At 41.0% G+C, this 21,823-nt stretch overlaps 1 protein-coding gene across 1 annotated transcript in view; it reads right to left on the bottom strand.

Annotated features, from left to right (window-relative positions):
• The window catches only part of SLC2A13 (solute carrier family 2 member 13), a 317,250-nt gene that overhangs the window by 70,577 nt on the left and 224,850 nt on the right, over positions 1-21,823 (bottom strand). Inside the window, exon 6 of the mRNA XM_073328433.1 lies at positions 18,209-18,329. Coding sequence (XP_073184534.1) covers positions 18,209-18,329 — 121 coding nt within the window. The remainder of the gene's footprint in view (positions 1-18,208; positions 18,330-21,823) is intronic.

A 21,823-nucleotide genomic window follows, 5' to 3' on the forward strand; every position in this document is an offset into this window, starting at 1 on the left:
GTGGAAATGTGACACTAGATAGGAAGTCAGGACACTTGTGGATTCTACTCCTAACTCTGTCACTGACTTGCTGTGTGAGGTAAGTCACTTAACAGCTCTGTGCCTCAGCTTCTCCATCTGAAAAAATGAGGATAATATTGGTAACCCACCTTTGCAAATTTTCAGTCCTGTATTAGTATTTTTATACCTAAAAATGTAATGACTTCAAAGTTCAATATCTTGCAGCATGCATGGATGGAAATGGGTGCTCTATAGAGGAGAAATTCCCAGCTTCCCAAAGGGATCCTGCATTCACGTCTAGCTCTGAAAATGCCCAAGATCAGACTTTACAACTTGTGAAATGTCCAGATATAGAAAAGCTTATGGCTGTCTCTCAGCTCTGTACAGTTGGATTGACAATAACTAAGGCACTGGACTTTACAGAGAGAGGGACATAAATATTCCCAGTAAAATTGGAAATATTGAACTCTCTAAAATATACCTTGTCACTTTTTGGGGATAACCTGTATATATCAATTGTGTGTGGCAAAGTCACATGTCTGATGTGGCTACCTGAGTTCCATGTTAATAAAATAATAATTAAAGAATAATAGTAATATTCATGGCTTTAAAGTCTAATATATCTTGAAATATTTCAATGCTTCTGTACAAGATTGTTCTTGGTCACTTCTGGTATACAAGCACCAGAAACAGGCAAGAAACAAACAAGACCCACAGATTGCAAACCTTGGTAACAGAAGAGGGCCAAATCCCCTTGATGAAGTGGCAGTTATTCTATTTACCATCCCTTCCAGATGGATTATATTCAAGACATTTTCAATAACCTACTAACAATACTTCAGTCATATTTCCTGTTCATGTCTCAGATCCAAGCAACAGTCAGACATTGGGAAAGACAAAAGAATGCCCTGTCCTGAAAGGATAATAAAGAGATCTAAAGCGCAATGTCACCCTCATACTGATGGCACCACACCATATAATACCTCATTATCTCCTTTAACGTTCTCACAAAAACAATGCACAGGAGGGCGACAGAACAGAACCTTGTAGTAGGTCACATAAGAAAGCCTTGGGGCAGATGAGGAATTGCCCTAAGCTAGACCAATGGGTCCACGGTCCACAACTCCACATAATCTTACCCTGCAAATGCCAACGGCCATCATTGTCTGGGACCATAGGTCTCAAACCTGGAGCCATAGGACTCTTAGGACCTAGTAAGCTCCAACCTGCCACACAACAACTTGCTAACAGTTGCTAGGGCAGAAGCTGAACCTCGACAGAAGACTCCAGTCCTGGAACCTGACTGGCAGAATGCTGGAACCTGGAACCTGACTGGTCCACAGCTTCTATATAAATCCAGCACAAGAACAGGAAGTTGTCCATACAATAGGGACCCACCTTGCTCTGGACTGTGAGCCTTGTGCTTCCTGCTCCTGATTCCACTCCCACTCTTGCTCCCCTGGCTTGACTCTGGTTATTGATTTGTAGTTCTCCTGCTTCTGATCTCCTGGTAACCTGATCCTGCCTGCCTTCTGACACTTGATTCAGGTATGCCCTCTGGCCTATCTTAGACTCTGACCTACTGATATCTGACCCAGCCTGACTCCTGCTTGGACCACTAGATCAGACAGCCCACGTCTAGGTCGTAACCATCAGATGTCTTCATGCACAGTATCAAAGGCAACTGGTAGAGCTGAAGGAATCAGCATGGACTCTTGATCATGGTCTCTTGTGATGAGAGCAGCCATCAATTAGATCACTGCAGATTCTGCCATACGCTGGCTTAAAGCTAGACTGAAAAGAGTCAAGGAACTCCATGTACTTCAAGTACAGATAAACTCATATCTGAATCTTGATTATATAAAATCCAGATATGTCCCCCAAGCCAGTCTGATAATTAGGATTTACTTGTATTGCCAGAATGGTTTTGCTGTGGGTACTTTTAATTTCTTCTCAATCGAAAGAAAACAAACAAACAATATTCTACCTTACCTGCCCCTTGCCTTCTACCATCCTAAAATAATAGGGTAGGAACAGGGCAATAATAGGCAAGACTGAAAATACGGGGGCTGGTTTATTTAGTAAGTATGTAACAGAAACGTATATAAGAGGTGATGGAACCTTGCCCTCTCAAGGGGGGCACTGACCATCATCTTCACCCACAGTGAACCAATGCTTCCTTCCCAAAAGCTCTCATCAGCCATGATGGATGTGGGTCCAAAATGCAAGTTGCAGCCAGAAACTCCCCAAGCATGTCCAGCCCCTCAAGGATTCAAGGTGGCAGAAGCTGAAGCAAAGAAGGTATCACATTTGTCCACTCTGAATGCAGAATCGACCATCACAAATGCAGAAAATCTGAGCGTTCAAATTGGTGTAGTAGGCTGAAAACTTTTCACACAGACCAACAGAGAGTTCAGACACCACAGTAACTGTGTATCTATGCAGAGAAAACTCAGATTCTGCCTACTAGCTGGAACTGTTCTGCAAATTAGTGTTCTGCTTCAAGCCATGCCATGAAATTTCAAAAATGTATTTATGCTACAGCCAGTAGTTTTCGGCTACTGATAACCTATCCTCTTCCTTTCCACTTTCTATGTCACAGGCCATCTATACATCTTTGTGGCGTGCAAGGACAAAGAATCAAAGGAGAGATATTAAGAGCCACAGCACGAGCCCTGGTTCAGTACTAACTCAGAAAAAAGAGGACTATCTCCCACATTACTAATGATACTTCTTGCAGCATCCAAGTGTTCCTTCCAGATCTCCCATTGAATTTTTCTGGCTGCTTAGCTTGTAAGAGTTGGTGTGATCACAGAACAAGGTGATATAGCCACAAAGATTCAAGTGTATCCTGGCACAGTTCTGTTTGCCACAGTTCATAAAACTTTACGAAGAGTCATGTATGTGATTTCTCTGTTGATCCTCTAAGAACAATTTGCACAAAGATTACATTTGCCCTATCACTACATTATGCAGCGAAAGAATGCTCAATTTGCAGATAAAGCATCTGACTCTCTTATTCTATGAATAAGGGAGTGTCAAAACGACAAGGGAGTTGTGGCACATTATTTTCTAATAGGGTGAACAAATAGTTCTGCCTTCTTGGACTTCTGTCCTTTGCAATGAGTCTTTCCATGTACTGAATATTAGGTAAACTATCAATCTGTCCTGGTCCCACTGATCATCAAGCTGTGGTATGTGAAACTAAAAGCGTTTAAAATGAACAGAAAGAACAAAACAAGAAAATTATAGCAAGCTTTGTTACTGACTCCAGACTCTTCTCATGCGATTCCCAGTTTAGTTGTTACTCAGGCTCTGGTGAGCATACTCAGCTAAACTGCAGTGGAGAGCAAACAGAATAAGAGTTACTTGTTTCAGTAACAGAGGCTACAGTTATCTAGCACAGCTTAAATAAATTTGTAAAAACAGGCCAGAGTTCTTTTCTGCAGCTTGCCTGAAGCACCACCTTAATGATTTTTTTCTATTTCATCTGCTTGTAGCCTTGAGCTGTGTTCCAAAGGAAAGTCAAATGACCACCATTGAATAGTCATTTATTCTTGGACCAGGAGTTCCATGAATAAATGAGTTACATGAATTCACACTGTGTTAGGGTTTGACCTTAAGTCTTTGAGGGAAGATCAGTCTATGTCAGAGGAAAACTAGAAATCTAGTGGACAAAAGACTTAAAAGCTGTTTCAAATGTAATTTACAATTAAGTTTTAGGTACTGCAGGTGACTTGCTGTTTCAGAACATTTTGCATTCCTCCATGCACTGTGTTATTGGAGAAGCTGAATTTTTGCACAGATTGCATCTAGGAAGATAATGTATAGCTTTTTTCCAACATCAAGACTGAGTAAAATCGAGTAGTTTATTCCAGTACCTCTTGAAAGTATACACCATCTCTAGTATATTAAAACTCTTTCACAGTACGACATACTAAGCTATACCAGTTAACAAAAAGTAAAAAGGGATTGGAAAGATGGACTGAAAGGAGTTGGTGAGGAAGAGAAAGGAAAAATTAAGAGCATTAACTCCCTGAATTTGTGTAAATGGTTTGCTTTAAATTTTATGCCCCATAAAAATCACTTTGGCACAGAATAATACCTAAAAGTTTGCAGGCCAAAAGGAGTTATTGTAACAAAGATAGAAGGGGCTCTTAACGAGATCTTAAAATGGAAATGGTCTTGCAACCTTATGTCTTTCATGACAGTGACTCTATAACTATTTGCTAACTAGCAAATGTTATGGTACATATCGTATATTACTCACATATTATGTATTTAGGCACAGTGATGTGGCTTACACGTAATATACAAAAAAGTACTGTGCACATCATAATCTTTATTGCTTTAGTAGATATCAGTATGGACCCCCAGCATTCTTTAAATTTCACCAGTAACCCCAAAGAATACTCGGATGTATGCCAGAGCTGTGTGCATGGATTCAACTCCCAAGGAATCTCAAATAGACACTACAACCATTGACACATATTCAACGCCACCCACAGAACAGTGGTTTCCAACCGGGGGCCTTCAAGGCGCTACACTGTAGTCCTCAAGGGTGTGTGTGTTAAGAAGAAAACTAGTATTTGCTTACAAATTGAAACGTGTTCCCTGAACGGGTCCCTCTCTTTTAACCTGAAGCACTGGGGAGGCAATAAAGCGGTGCCATCTTCCCAACAGCCTTCCACTGATGCTCCAGAATACAGCTGGTCAGAAATTCTCCAGTGGAACATTTTTTTCATCAGAGAAAGCCAATATGTTGAAATCAAAACATTTAATGGAGGCGGTTCCATTTTCAACAAAGCTGCAACAGGACTGTGCCAACCAGGCACGTTTCGAAAGCTGCCTGGCTGCCTACCACTTTGCCGGCATGGCCTCTCGCCAGCTTGCCTGGTAGGTTAAGATGGAACAGAGAGTCTGGAAGCCCCAACTCCCAAGTTCCAAAGCTCCCAGGCTGCCAAGTAGTGGGACACCAAGGGCTTCCAGGAACCCAGCTCCAACACAACTCACCAGGTGTGCTGCCACAGAACAGAGTTCGCAAGGCTTCCTGTTCCTCATCAGAGTGCCTGATGGCGAATTGGGAACCTGGAAGACACAGCACTCAAGTGCTGAGGTTTCCAGGTTAGAAAGAGCTTGCAGGGTCCTGGCTTCCCTTCAGCTTGCCAGGTGGGATGACTAGGAGCAGGAGCCTGGAAGTGCCAAATTTTGAAATATTGAAACCCTCTGTGAAATGGAATGGCCTTTCTCTGCACAGCTCTACCTCACAGAGAGCTTGCATCTAAGCCAGGATCAGGTGGAGCTGTTGTCCCTGTGCTGCAGCAGCTGTTCCAATAACTGCATGCTTGTATCACTGCAGGCTGTAGGAGCCCATGGGAAAGCAGGAGAGGTGCCTCACTGGGTCTGCCTATACAGGATGGCTTCCCTCTTCCACACAGCCATCCAGGATGGGCTAGCAGAAGTGTGAAAATGAGAACAACCAGTTAACAGCTCCCTGATTTTCTGTGCTAGCCCCTAACTCGTGCCACCAAGCAATGGTCCCCAAGGGACCATACACCAGCTGGAGCACAGCATGCACCTGCCACTCCTCTTTGTCCAGACTCATACACAAGAGGCTGCAGGGAGAGAGCCAGGGGGACTGGCTACATCCACTGGGGACTCCTTTTCAGCCAGGAGTCTGTGATGGGGATGATATGGTTCATGGACAGGTATAACTGGGGCCCTTATATTACTTGGATTCCAAAACTAGCTGTAACAGGGGAAATTTTTTTACCAATGCTACTATGTTCTCATCAGAACAAGAATTAGCCAAACAGATTTGACAACTGGCCTAACTTACTTTATAGCACTCAACATGTGTTGAGGGCCTTTTAAAGCACAAAAGGGGGGAATAAAATGAAGGGTAGAGATGAAAAGAGAGAGAAGAAAAGGACAAAGAGTGGGATGGAATGATCAGAGGGAGGGGAAATCAGGCAGAAAAGAGAAAGGGATATAAAAAAAAATCTTTAAAAATTGAAAAGCCATTCACCACTTAGGACACTTACAACAGAAAAAGGCAACCATTCAATTTTAAATACGACAACTTTAAAAGTGAAAATCATTTGGAAGCAGCCTTTATTTTATTATGAAATTAGCTTTGGAGAATGCTATTTCACAATGGGAAATCACTTGTGAGAGAGCCTGTTGGGGCCTGTTGCATACAGCTTTTCTGTTACTCAGACAGGATTTTTCTACCATTAAATAAATAATTTAGTTCAACCAGAGATAAAGTGTGATTATATCTCCCTATTCTCCCAGGGTGAGTAGGATTCAGTTACTGTTCATTTTAAGTTCTGCAATTGCTTCTTTCCTCACTTTTTTTCACTGGTTACGGTGTTCTGTACTTGTATTTTGTTAGACATTACACCTCATGCATGAAATTTCTGCAAAGTCCTAGTCAGTTTGGCTTTTCTATGTGCCTCAGAAGCACCTTAATTTGAAATGCAAATTGTACAATACCTGGTTTTTGTGGCATGACTTAGCAGTAAAGACCTTTTTTCAGGCAGCTTGTTCTATGGATGTAATTTCTCTTTTTGACAAGTGAATTGTCCAGTTTTTCTTGCTTTGATCCTTAGTTTTGGGGTTGTTCAGTTTTGATTTATTTTAAGATTTCTGGGTTCCTTGTACAGTTTATGCTCAATTTTCAACTTTGTCTTCTGAATTCTTTTATCCTCACCAATCCTTTCCAAAGACTGATTACAGAACAATGTTAATATTCTCTTGTTGTCTGTTTAAGAAAATCAAGACAGGGCCTGAAAATCTATTCCCTTTTAGTTAATATATGGTTTTGTACTATCCTGCCACATGGGCAGAGTACACAGTCACCCACCCAGAGGAGCAAAGAATTCTGTAAGTAGCAGCAGGCAGTGCTCCTGTCACGTAGCCCCATTAATAAAGTTACTTCCCTTAATTACCTCAGGCAAGAAATTAGTACATACTTAGTAATTCTGATTATCCCTGTGTTGCTTCCAAAGATTAACCTAAATCTTGACACTAAATAATTAAATATTTAAATTTAATTAGATTAAATTCCATTAAAAAGCAACACAGGGAGAATGTTAAGGTTGCTCTGTTAAGCAGTCAAAAGCCAAGGAATCACAGGGTTGTTTGGCATGCACAGAAAATCACCCAGTTCTTCAAGGTTACACTTGTGTACCTAAAATTATACAATATTAGGATAATATATCATGTATTTTACCAAACATAACGGTGCAGGAGGGAAAGAGTTAAGACTCCAGGTGCAATTGTAATTTTGTCATTTTCTTACTTCTGAGCAATTAACTGGGCAATCTTAACACTTTCAACTTTGTTTTCTAATGAAATTTCCTAGGATTCTTTTTTTCTTAAGTCATTTAGATATTCCACACTATGGAAATGCTAGGTTAGACACCAATGGCCCTGTCCTACACACTTTAAAATGTCTGCACAAGGCAACCTCTTCCCTGTACACCTTAAGACATTCTGCTCTGAAGCTTAAGAGCTGTGTGGCTTTTACCTGATAAGGTAAGGAGTCATGCCTAATTCACTATAAACTTTACAAGGATCTTGGTCCAGTAAAGAGCTGAGCCCCTCCTGAAGGTTAGTGAGCACATACCAGTCTCATTGATTTCAATGGCAGGTGAGGATGCTCACCTGAAAGATATACACGGCTCCAGGTCACCTACTGGAAACTTATGCATATCCCCTTCTCAGACCTCAGCCCCTCTCCTGCTTCCTCTCCACCTCAGCAGAATCGCAGCATTCTTCCCTCCCTCTCCTTCTGCTAACTGCAGTTTCCTTCACATGCCAGTGCAAATTCTGCCACTGCTCTGAGAAAATTTCTTTCAGCCCTGGCTTACTTCTTACATCCACTACAAGCCCCAGTTCCCCGAAACCACACCACCTCCCATAGACTTATGTCCTGATTTTACTCAGGCCAATCCAGGAGCACCTGTTCCAGGTCTCTACCCACTCGACTTCCCTACAATCCCCAAATTCCTAATAAATCCCCCCAAGCATCTCCAAATATTTCCACATGAAATTATAGAAGTTAAAAATGGAAAAGATCTATCTGATTGTGGAGTCTAAATCCCTCACAACGCAGAAAGTCACAGAATAATAATGGAGGCTACCATCTGCAATATGAAACACATAAAATAAGAGAAAGCTATTATAGTAAGTTGGAGACCATGCAGTTCAAAAGTAATATATAACAACTCTGAACAGACTATAAGGTTATACTGTAAGCAATTGGGGCAGGGGCTGTCTTTGTACAGCACCAGCACAATGGGTCTCTGATCCAGGATTAGTGCCTCTAGGCACTACAAATAACCAACTAATACAAATAACCAATTATTATAATTGGTTCTCTTTTCCCTTTGTACCTTATCTCTTCATAATTTCATCAACAAAACAAATTCAGCTACCATCTCTGTGCTGATGACTCTCAAACCTACTTTTTCTACTGCAAACCTATCGCCTTCTGTCCAACTAAGATCTTGGTGTGCTCTCTGACATCTCCTCACGGATGTCTAGCTGTTAGCTCAAGCACAACATGGCTAAAACAGAGCTCTTAATCTTCCCACTCCATGACCTCCCCATTTCCTCCTTTCTTGATCACTGTGGACATCACCACAATCCTGCCTGTCACTCAGCCCCACAATCTGATCATAATCTTTTATTTGGACGTCCTTCTAGGTCCTCATATTCAAGAAATGTCTAAATCTTGCTGATTCTTTCTGCATCACACCTCAAAGATATGGCCACTTCTATCCATTCAGACAGCTAGATCTCTTGTCCTGACTCTTACTGCCTCGCATCTTAATTACTGTAGCATCCTTTCCCCTTGGCCTTGATAAATGCAATCTTGACTTTCTCATTTTCAGAATGCTGCTGCAAAGATAATTGTCCTAGCCTGTTGCTCCTCTCTTTGCATCCTTGAATTGGGCCTCCCTTCTCTATTGCATTGAACATATGCAGCTTGTCTTCACTTTCAAGGCTCTTCCCAGCCTATCACCACTCTGTGTATCATCTCTCATTCACTATGAAGATGTCTGCTCCTATCTCCAGTTGGCCCATGATGCCAGCCTCCATTGCCCCTTTGTTAAACTTTCAAAAAAGCATCTTCCTGGTTTCTCCCAGGATGCCCCTAATGCTTGGGAGGAATTCCCTATAACAGTCTGCAACACTAACTCATTATCCATCTTCAAAAGCCGTCTTGACTGTGATGTCTACAAAAACAAACCTGACAATGGTTAGCCAGCTGGTGTGCTCAGACTACTGCCTATTATATTGACCAATATTATCCCATTGTTTCCTTGTGGTCCATCTTCTGACTGAATCCATCAGTTGTCTCTTGTCTTAGAGCAGGGGTGGGCAAACTACGGCCCGCGGGCCAAATCCAACCCCTCAGGGAACGGGGAACCACGGCCAATGGGCGCTTCGGGGGAGGTACCCACAGGCAAGAGCAGCGGGCGGAGCTCTCTGTCCGCCCCACTGGGGGCTGCAGAGATGTGGTGCTGGCCACTTCTGGGAGCGGGCTGGTGCCGGGGCCAGGGCACGCAGGCAGGGAACCTGCCCTGGCCCTGGTGCGCGCCACTGCCACCCTGGAGCTGCTCCAGGTAAGTGGCCCCGGGCCAGAGCCCAAACCCCTCCTGCAACCCAACCCCCTGCCCTGAGCCTCCTGCCGCATCCCGCACCCCTCCTGCACGCCAGCCTCCTGCCCTGAGCCCCCGCTGCACCCCAACCCTGTTCCCTGAGTCCCCTCATATACCCCACACCTCTCCTCTGCCCCAACCCCTTGCCCTGAGCCCCTTCCTGCTCACCGCACCCTGTCCCGCACCCTAACCCCCTGCCCCGGCCCTGTATGCAATTTTCCCACCTAGATGTGGCCCTCGGGCCAAAAAGTTTGCCCACACTTAGAGTGTAAGCACTTTGAGTCAGGGACCATCTGTACAGTGCCTAGCACAACAGAGTCCTAGTCTATTACTAGGGTTCTTAGGTGCTATGGTAATATAAATAATAAATACATAATTACAACCACTGAATTTATTGTACAGAGGCCTTTGATAGGAACACACTTATAGTATCTAAACAATGTACACGCATTTGTGACATTTCTTTCAGACAGAGACACAAACACACACAGAGAAAGAGCATTCCACTGCCCTCTGCTGGACAAAATAGCAGATCTGCTTACGTGTGTAAAGTCACCCTGTCATGACTAAAATGGACAGAGCATGTATACCATAATACCACCACATATGGAGGTTTCACAAATTACCTTTAGAGTATTACTTTTGTAACCCTTGTTTGTGATTAACATTTAAAAAAAAATAACTCTTATGAATGAAAATGAAAGTGCCAGAGATATTCTATTGAATAGTGGAAATAACTGGATGTTCCCCCATTTATGCAGAGCTTGACCCAAAGACCACTGAAGTCAATGGAAAAGTTCCCAATGACTTCAGTGGGCTTTGGATCAGGTTAGTTACATATGTTTCAAATGGATAGCTATCAAGCTCTGTGTTTTCAGTGTGACATGAAAGGAGTTTTGCACACAACTTTCATTACTAATAGGAAGGATGCCCTACACATTGTTCTGAAATGGACCTTTCTGCCACCTAGGATTTTAAGTTACAGTATCAGGTTTGATTTCAAGCAGCAACATGCTAGCAAAAGGTTAAATGCCAACACCTGAAATGGCTTTCCTACTTAAACAATTTCCGGATTTGTACTAAGGTCATTCTTCAGTTCTACAGCATGAACTCTCCACTAGAATTTTAATTAAGTTTTGACTGAAACACAGATTTATCCCTCAATTTACTTTTAGTTCGTTTGGGCTTTAGAGAGGAAAGCAATCACTGTGTTTATCACTGTAATTCTCAGTTATTAGGATGCCAGGTAGTGCTGTCTCTTCAATATCAGAAAAATAAAACAGGAATAATATTTTAAAGGATACGAGGTCTGTAATATCTATATATCACAGCTCTATAAATCCTGATCACTGCATTGTAAATAACACATAACTATAAATTTGGGCTAGCTGGGGCAGATGTAAGCGCCAATAGCTATTTTTTTCCATACTCACTGACGGGATACCAAAGTGTAAACTCCAGATAAAACAAATTTAAATTATTTGTTTTACTGGGTTTTTCACAAGACTAAAGACAATGCTATTTTATTGTTGAACTCAAATATATGTTTTTTACTCAGTGAAAATTTGTTTCTGTGATTGTTGTTCAGCACCCAGAGAGCTTTTGTATGTGTGGGTGCTTTATAAATAAAATTATTAATTACTATTAAATACGTACAGCTATTAACTGTGTAATATAACTAATGTATAATATTATTAAGCATGAATGCCTTCATCTTAGTCAGTGATGCATACTCGCTTGATGAGATTAGGAAGATTAATTGTGTGAGGATGACTCAGGCAAAGATGAACACCACAATATCTGTGTGCTGGGTACAGCAGATTGGCTCCTTTACCTTAAATGAACTCTGAAGGCAACCAGTTCTGATAGAAACTGAACGGGAAGGTTCTTGCATTGAGATAGTGTACCCACAATGATGTGAGCTGAAGAGTTACATTCATAGATACATTAATAGATTCCAAAGCCAAACGGGACCATTGTGATCATCTAATCTGACCTCCTGTATAACACAGGCCATAGAACGTCCCCCAAATAATTCTTGTTTGAACTAGAACATATCTTCTAGAATAACATCCTCATCTTGATTTAAAAATTTCCAGTGATAGAGAATCCACCCTAACCTTTGGTAAATTGTTCCGGTTGTTGATTTCTCTCATTGTTAAAAATGTATACCTTACTTCCAGTCTGAATTTGTCTCGCTTCAACTTCCAACCATTACATTGTTTTATACCTTTAACTGCTAGACTGAAGAGCCTTCTATTATATTTGTTCCCCAGGAAGGTACTCATAGACTGTGATCATGTCACCCCTTAACTTTCTCTTTGTTAAGGTAAACTGATTCTGCTACAATAAGGCAAGAGTTCTAATTCTTTAATTATTCTTGCAGCTTTTCTCTGAACTCTCCCCAATTTATCAACTTCCTTCTTGAATTGTGGACACCAGAACAGGACACAGTATTCATTCAGTGCCAAATACAGAGGTAAAATAATGTCTGTATTTAGAAGTTAACCTGACATGGATGGACACAACCACTGTCAGTTTCAAACTGCAGCTAGTACTAAGGACAAAAACATTGTTTGGGCAAAAGGCAACTCTGCACTATTTCTTCTGCACCTGGTGATCAAACTGTCAAGAAAAAACAAAAGAGAACAGTAAGGGGGAGAGACAAATTAAGGAAAGAAGAAAAGAGAGACTGAAAAATGGAACAAAATAACAATAATGGCTGTCAAAAGCTGGGTCTGTTTCCCTGTGAAGAGATGGATGGTGTGCTCAAGCCACCAGATCTTTGATTTTCTAAGGGTTTGTTAAGATCTTGGAAAGATTGCAGTGAGCTAACGTGTTACTGACCCTCGACCTCTTTCCAAATCTGGTTAGTTCATTTTAAACCTTTTTATTTCTGAACCAATTCATTTTTGGAGACTGCTAACTTGCTCTCTGGTATCTAAACCTCTCTCTGAAGCCTTATGATAATTTGTACTTTACAGTTGATGATGTTGATGCTGTCTCAAGTGACCTTTTTCTAAACAAACTAAGGAACCTAGATGGAGCTGCTCTAAGGTGGGTGCACAACTGGTTGGAAAACCATTCCCAGAGAGTAGTTATCAGTGGTTCACTATCAAGTTGGAAGGGCATATTGAGTGGGATCCCACAGGGTTCAGTTCTGGGTCTGGTTCTGTTCAATATCTTCATCAATGATTTAGATAATGGCATAGAGATACACTTCTAAAGTCTGAGGATGATATCAAGCTGAGAGGGGTTGCAAGTGCTTTGGAGGATAGGATTAAAATTCAAAATGAACTAGTCAAACTGGAGAAAAGGTCTGAAGTAAATAGGATGAAATTCAATAAGGACAAATGCAAAGTACTCCATTTAGGAAGGAACAATCAATTGCAAACATACAAAATGGGAAATGACTGCCTAGGAAGGAGTACTGTGGAAAAGGATCTGGAGGTCATAGTGGGTCAAAAGCTAAATATGAGTCAATGGTGTAACATGGTTGCAAAAAAAGAAAACATAATTCTGGGATGCATTAGCAGGAAAGTTGTAAGTAAGACATGAGAAATAATTCTTCCATTCTACTCCATGCTGAAAGAGCCTCAGCTGGAGTATTGCATCCAGTTCTGGGGGCCACATTTCAGGAAAAGATGTGGACAAATTGGAAAAAGTCTATAGGAGAGCATCAAAAATGATTCAAGGTCTAGAAAATATGTCCTATGAGGGAAGATTAAAAATACTGGGTTTGTTTAGTCTGGAGAAGAGACTAAGGAGGAACACGACAACCGTTTTCAAGTACATAAAAGGTTGTTACAAGGAGGAGAGAGAAAAATTGTTCTCTTTAACCTCCGAGGATAGGTCAAGAACCAATCGTCTTAAATTGCAGCAAGGGAGGTTTAGGTTGGACATTAGGAAAAAATTCCTTACTGTCAGAGTGGTTAAGCACAGGAATAAATTGCCCAGGGAGATTGTGGAATCACCATCACTGGAGATTTTTAAGAACAAGTTAGACAATCATCTGTCAGGGATGGTCTAGATAATATTTAGTCCTGCCTTGAGTGCAGGGGACTGGACTAGAAGACCTCTCAAGGTCCCTTCTAGTACTATGAGTCTATATTGATTTTGCTACTGAGCAATGCATCATTGTAGGAAGAGAGAGGACCTGTAAGTGACATTTTCTTTTGACATCTTAATGTGAGTGGTTTGTGAGCCAACTTGAACTTGAGGAAGGAGCTTAGGAGGCAACCTACACCTTTTATTTTTTCCAATATGACCCTGGCCCAGCTCCATCTATGAACAGAAAGTTGAATTTAAAGGACAGTGCAGCCTGCCAGAGTTTATATGAATGTGATTTCCACAATACCCTTGTAAATAAGGACTAAGGTCAAATTCTGCACTGATTTACACTCCAAAGCAGTTCAATCGCTTTGCTCCTTTATTATTTTTGAAGTTACTGATTGTGATATTTTCTGTTCTTAAACCAAATGCAAGTATCAGTGTGTGTGGCAGAACTCTTCTGTGGGGTGACAGCTGTCCCCAAGCTACCTCAGAGAAAACACCCACACATGGAAATTACTTTTGAGTCAGGAAAACAATTGTGGCTTTTTATTCGTTAAGTCTGTTCTACCTTCAATCTTATCCTAGCAATATCTGTAAAAGATGAGCTGGGGAATACAGCTCTTACCAATCAGCAGACAAATGGGACATGTGCAGTAGTATTTAGGTTTCTTTTACAGACACCACACTCAATCCTACAAAACAGACGTGCAAATTTAAAATCAATTATTCATAATCTGTACAGTGCTAGGAAAATTTTGTTTCTCAGCAGAATATATTATGGATAAGACAGTTTGTTCAACTTACTATTTTGTAGACTGTATCAGAAACACACCCACACACATCTTACTTCCAACACTTACAGTACATCTATACTGCAAAAACAAAACAAAACAAAACAAAAAACCCCACAACCCCACAGCAATGAATCTCAGAGCCTGGGCCAACTGACTCCTACTCATGTTACAAGGCTGAAAATATTAGTGTTGACTTTCCACCAGCCTGGGCTCTGATGCCTGGTGAGGGGGATGGGTCTCAGAGCCCAGGCTCCAACATGTGTGGGAATGTCTGCGCTGCTATTTTGAGCCTCACAGCACCAGCCTCGCGAGCTCGAGTCAGTTGACCTGGGCTCTGAGACTCACTGCCGCAGGGTTTTTTTGGCAGCGTAGATGTACCCACAGTTGGATGTTTGCCTCATAGGCCAACTCTAGGTCAACATTAGGTGGGGTATGGTTAGCTTCATTACCTGCATGCATTGGCATTAACTGAGGGCATTTTTGAAAGTGCCTCTTAGTTCTCCAGTGTGGCTGTTCCATTAATGGCTGGCACCCTCCCTAAAGTCCTGTTATTTTTTGGTTTTGAAACACCTATTAAGACCCCCTTATTACTTATGAGACGTCTAATCAATGAGAGATACTGAAGCAGCTGTCCTGTAGGGATCCTCAATCTATTAGCCAAGATGGTCAGGGATGTAACTCCATGGTCTGCATGTCCCTAAACCTCTGACTGCCAGAAGCTGGGACGGGACGATAGGGCACGGACCACTTGATAATTGCCCTGTTCTGTTCATTTCCTCTGAAGCACCTAGCACCAGCCATTGCTGGAAGGATACCGGTCTGACCCAGTATGGCCATTCTTATGTTCTTAATTGAGAAAGAATAGAGTTCCCTCTTCTGCTCTGCATTTCTAATAGGAGCTGAGGTAGTTAAAACTTATTTTAACCAGTGAAGTCATTTGATAGGACTCTGAATACACAGGAAGCAAAGCTACTCAGTAACAAGGTGCTATTTTAACACAGCCACTTTTCAGAGTAGAACCACAGTGTGAAGTCTATGTATGAAGTCTATTATAGGAATAGATTTCATAGAATAGATAGAAGCTGTTCTCCTGGATTCTGTACTTGTGGATTAAAAGGTTTGGAACGGAGACAGGTTGGAGCTGAACTCCTCCAGAGACTCCACTGGAGAGCAAATGTTTTTTAATTGCTTTTTCTTCATTTGAAAACCCACTAAAAATATTAATTTTCTATTCTTATTGTCTTGGCTGGAAGAGACTGGAACTCTGAGGTTTCATAGTGCTGTGAATGACAATGGCAAATATCAGATACTTCAGAGGAGGAAGTAAGACCCTCCCCACCCAAACTGACAGTTATGGATAACAGGTTTATGAGGGAAGGTTTTCTAATCTCAGGAAGTTAGTAGTATGCTGATGACCTGAGTCAAGAGGATTGATATCCCACATACAATTTTATTCTGTATAATATAAGTGTAGACATTCTGGTAATTCATACAAATATCTAAACCTGTTTTGAATTCTGCTAAATCATTGGCACTGAAGCTCACAAGTTAAGTATGTGTAGTGTAGAAAAACATTTCTGCTTTTTAGTTTTAACTTTGTTGTCTTTAGTTTAATTGTGTGTCTCCTTGTAACTGTGCTATAAGAATATAAATAGGAGCACAAGACCTTCTCTCTTATTCCATTCACTATTTCATATACCTCTAACATGTTCACTATTATCTTTATGCAAAGACAGTTCTAGTCTTTTCAATCTCTCTGCATACGGATGTTTTTCATCACTTCTAATCCTTTTTTCCACCTTCTTTAGACCTCTTCTATTAATATCCACTTTTTGTCAGAAACATTTTGATGAAAGCATTCTATTAATTCATATAATGGCATCCCTTTCTTAATAGTCTAATATCTTGTTTGCCTTTTTTGCCCACAACTGCACATTGAGATGTCCACAATAATATCAGTTACAGTTAATTCCAAAATCAACAATGTGCACAAGTAATTCAAATTATTCTTCCAAATGAGAATTATCTGGAATGTGCCTGCATCAAATTTCATCTGGTTGAAAATCACTTTGCTTTGTTAGGTTCTTTTGAAAGACCTCATAGTCTTGAGATGTGATTAACCTAAATAATTTTGTCATCTGCAAATGTTGCACCACTTACCGTTCACCTCTCTTCCAAATGACAAACACAGATCTGAATGCACAGGTTCTAGTATGGATACTTGAGGCATCTCACTATTAATCTCCTTCCACACCTTGCAAAGGGACCTTTTATTTTATTTTATTTTTTTTGGAGACTCTTTTTTCCCCTCTCTCTTAACTAGATCCATGTGAGAAAGAGAATGGGTAACCATCAAAACCAGGCAAAGTAGTATATGTAGTCTTTGCTGAGGTAGTGAACACATAAAAGGATGCTTTTGCATTCAGGGATCTAATACATGGCTGGTATCCAAAGCCCTGAATTCAAGCTGATTATCAGCATCTCTTCTACACTTTTTCCATGATGCTATGAGGTTCCTCTCCCCAGACTCACTTCTGGGGTATGATGAGCAGCCATATGTACTTCTTGCCACCTCTTCTGACATCTTTGGGGAAACTAGACCTGCCCCTCCCATTCCCAGGGCCCTACTAGTAGGTCCTCATCCCCACAATCCTCCTAGATCTCTTAGGAATTAGTTATCCACTGTTAGTTTATTAGAATCCAAACAGAGTCTGGGGAAAATAATTGATCAGCCTGTGTTCTGCTGCTGAGACAGAATAGCAGATAGCAGGGACAGACAGCTGAATATTAGTGCCCAAATAGTCTGCACACTGAATTGCATGGATATTTACAGTGTTTGAGAAATTATTCAACTCACTCATTTCTAGAATAAACTCAAGACTAATTTGTACTGCAGTCTTAACTTGTCAAGCAAAGATTCTGAATTGCAACAAGAATTGTTTCAGCCTTTATAGCATTTGAACTCAGTCACATTTAACTAGTCTTTTCTCAATGGGAGACTGAGACATTTTCCAACCTGCCAGCCAAATGAATGCTGAAGAGCTCATATACAAGACTGCAGTCTCCAAAGGGATAAAGACTAGCTACTGATTGTTATCCTGTGCATATCAATAGGTAAGTCAAGTCAGAAGATGCTTAGTCTTTACTAAATTCTGGTATGCAGAAAGACACAATTTTTGCTATCTTACCAGTTTGGATATTTTATTTACTAGGGGAGGAAAAAGTGAACAAAAACTCAAAATACAGAAAATGATAGAATATATTTTAGAAAAACATTCTAAATAAATGACTCATCTTTTGAAACAAATACTGGGGGTGAACTATCTATGAAAGTACAAGTTCAATTTACCATCGATAAAGGTTAACATGATCGTGTGTTTTGAATTAATCATGAATGGGTCTGTAATTATCACTATTTGAAAAAACAGAACCCTTTTTTTAAAAAACAGTAAAATAAAGGGCAAGGGGCACAAATGTTCTCTGGGAGAGCTCACAGTTGTGATGCAGTGTAACGTCCATGAACAGACTAGTAATAGCAAGCACATTCGCCGCTTACATTTAAAAAAATTACTCAGTCTTGCACTCACTGAATATTAACATTATGAGTTTTAATAGGGTTGCAACACCTGAGAAATTGGGGAAAATCTTGCAGAAGACATTTAAAAAACAATGATCATGAAATCTCACCTGTAGTTTGTGCAAGTAGAATTTTGACCTGAAGGATCTGTTGGGTTAAGACTGACTCGAGGTGAGACCTGAGCTGACAGCAAAAATCCCAATGCTAGGATAATGAGTGCTACAGTAGTACCTAAAATACAAAAATAAAAAAGATTTTACTTCAAAGTACGCAAAATAATTCTTTGCTGCATAGACCTAGGTCTGGAAAAAGGAAGACACCCAATTTATATGAGCTTAGCACAGTATTTCCTCACTATGCTAATCTATTGTATAAGGATCTGAGAAAAAAATTGTTTTTTTGGGTTGGGATCAGTGTTAAATTCAACAGCTCCTGATTTATTATCCAGATATTAAATTACTCAGTTGTTTCTTTTTTTTAAACATGGAGTTGAAGACTGTATGAATTAACTCGTATTCCCTTAAGTGATACAAATAATGTTAAAAAAGCAGAGTTAAACAGTGGCTTGTAAATCACAATATGTCCCTAGCTCCCAGACATCCAGATCCACCTGGAAGAAGGACAATAGCAACACGCTTTTGCAGCACAGCATTCCTAGTTATATAGAAACAAGAAAATAAATTTGATTTTTTTTGCAGAGCTCAGTTTGTAGAAATGCTACCAAAAATATAAACCTGCTGTTATGAATCAACCTTTTTCTACCAATCCACTCGAGCCCCCAGAATTTTCTGTGCATCTGTTGTCTCAATGTGTAACACCAAAAAGGGGAGGACATAGGCAAATAGATACATGCAGTGTATTAAAAATAGTTCATTCCTAGCACAAAACCTTAGACCATATAAACTGATAACACCTTGGTCAGCCTTCACCATGTCCTAATAAGTAACATAGGTTATTTTGCTTTTGGGGAAGAATACCATACTGTGTACTATATCTTGTATTATCTATTTCTAGTAAGCTCAATCACTGTATATTGAAATATCATATTTTATATTATGTTTGTGTTTATATACATATCTTTCTACATCCTATATATATGAAGTTGATAATCGTGTGATAAGTTACAAAGAAATATGATAAACTTCAGTGTCATTTGATGAATGAAGATATCATGCACTTGTTACCAGCACTCGTACCCTTTTCCCAATATTCCATCTCTCTAAGACTACTTCTAAAAGCCTAAGTGTAAGCAGTGTCAGGATGAGCTCCACCCTGACATCTGGTGGTGAGGTGTGGCAACTTGTGGAAAAGAACTTCAGGGGCCGATCTCATTTGCATAGGCACACCCACCACGCCTAGAATGAGACCATAGCTGCCCAAATGGTCACTTTGGCTGCTGTGGGATCCCCAGTGTCTCTGTTATTGGGGCAGGAAGAATAAATTGTTATTACCCTGATTATGGGAACTGTGCTTGGAACTGTACGTGGCCTTTTGTTATGCTGGAGGGATTCACCATCAACTAAGTAGCACTCGCTAGGCAAGGGTCATGGGTTCCAAAACTGTGTGAATGGAGAGAGGCTGGAGATAAGTAGTAATACTTGGTAGCATGGGCCCCTTGATGAGGGCCTTACATGCTAATTGCACTTTCTCCACTGTGGAATATCAGAGCTAATTTTGATTTCATTAGAAGTCTAGTTATAGGCTGCTGAGCTCACTTTGGGCTGACAGTGCACCAGCACTGGGGCTCCCCTACTACAAACTGAATTCACCTAAGAGCTGAAATCACTGAGTGTTGTGTTAAGTAGTGGGGGAGCCTGAAGATATATTGTGGAGCAGTTTGCGGGACAGCTGGTGAAGCAGTTCGACGCGGAGCAGTGTGTGGATGGCAGGAGCTGCTTGTGGGCCATGGAGCTGAGCGAAGGAATTCGTGGGGCGGCTGGCGGAGCGGAGCGCAGCTGAGCGAAGGAGTTCGTGGGGCGGCTGGCGGAGTGGAGCGCAGCTGAGCAAAGGAGTTTGTGGGGCGGCTGGCGGAGCGGAGCGCAGCTGAGCGAAGGAGTTTGTGGGGCGGCTGGCAGAGCGGAGCGCAGCTATGGAGCTATGGGGCGGTCAGCTTCAGATCATGTAAGGTGCCTCTTACCCCCGTCCCATTTCCACACAGGTTGGGAGGTAAAGCTCTGCAGATAAACTTTCGAACTCTGGGGCTGCCCTGACCAGGGACAGAGACTTTTGGGGCATTGGACTTTTGGGACTTTGGGTGATTTGGGGTTGCTGGACTCAAGAACCAAAGGGAAAGGGCATGCCCCAATTTGCCTGGGGTGGGTTTTTTTTGCTCATGGGTTGTGTTATGAATCCTGTTGGTGGTGTTTCCCCAACATAATGCCACATTGTTTCTCTCTGTTATTAAAAGGCTTTTGCTACACTCAGACTATGTGCTTGCGAGAGAGGAAGTATTGCCTCTTGGAGGCGCCCAGCGGGGGTGGTATATATTTGTCCCAGGTCACTGGGTGGGGGCTCGAGCCGGTTTGCATTGTGTTATTGGAATGGAACCCCTAGATATTGAACCCAGCCCTTGTTGCTGCCAACTCTGACGGGCAGAAGGGTTACATAAGCAAATTTAAATAGACTTTTAATATAAATCCACCAGAAAAAAAATGGTTTTCCTCCTCCAAATTTCACCTGTTCAGGGCTCAGGATGCACAAGAATCAACCCTACACCAGTTAAAGCTTTTCTCCAAATAAAAATAGTGTGACTTCAAAGCCTGATATCTTGAAGCCCTGCAGAGCTTTATGCTATTGGAAAGGGGAGATCATGATTTTCAACTTCCCAGTAGAACTCAGCATTCATTTTTAGTCCTGGAAAGACCACAGATATTAGAACTTTAAAATGTGACATCTTTAGGTACAAAAAAGCAATTAAAGGTATTTTTGGAGGGTTTTATGGCTCCCTCTGATTCCTGTATAGTTCTACTAATGGTGACAAAGGGACTTGGTGTTAGGATGGAGGGATACAAAAACTCGTGCCTATAATTAAAATATACCTCCCCGAGCCATTCCTACAGCAGTTTTTTTTCTAAAATAGGTGGCACACAGAGAAATACATGATGGTTTTGTGGAAAGCTAATTTGGAACTGTCTGTAAAGCTCACATATGGCTTCACCAGTCATGAGGTATGTGACTATCCCAAATTCATGCCGATAAAATCTTTATACTATATCACACCCTCATGTATTCCTTTATTTAACTATTCATACATTTCACACACAGAAAATATCTGTATATGTCTATATATGTAATATAGTATGCTGTATTACACATTTAGCTAACACCTTTACCCAAGGATCCGACGAAGTACTTATAATGTGAAGCTAGCTTTTACCTTAGTTATGCAGACACAATAAGTCCTTCTGTAACATATGGGGACAGATTCACAACCCATTTCACTACCATACAAGTGGAGTGCAGCGGAGGTTTAGAAGTGCACAACACCACTATGTAATAGTTCGGACAAGTGAAAAATACTTTACCCAGTTCAGTCGGCATGGGGAACAAAGGTATTGCAGTCAGAATGTAATTGTATCTAAGAAGAAGAGCACAACACACACATTCAAAAACTCACACACACTTGTGTGTGCCTGGCTTACACATTAAAAACTTAGGCAGATATTCTTTAAAGAACTACCCATAATATGGTTCTTATGTTTTTCAAGGAAAACATCTGGTTTCTT

Source organism: Lepidochelys kempii, chromosome 1, assembly GCF_965140265.1.
Source record: "Lepidochelys kempii isolate rLepKem1 chromosome 1, rLepKem1.hap2, whole genome shotgun sequence".
Lineage (NCBI taxonomy): Eukaryota > Metazoa > Chordata > Testudines > Cheloniidae > Lepidochelys > Lepidochelys kempii.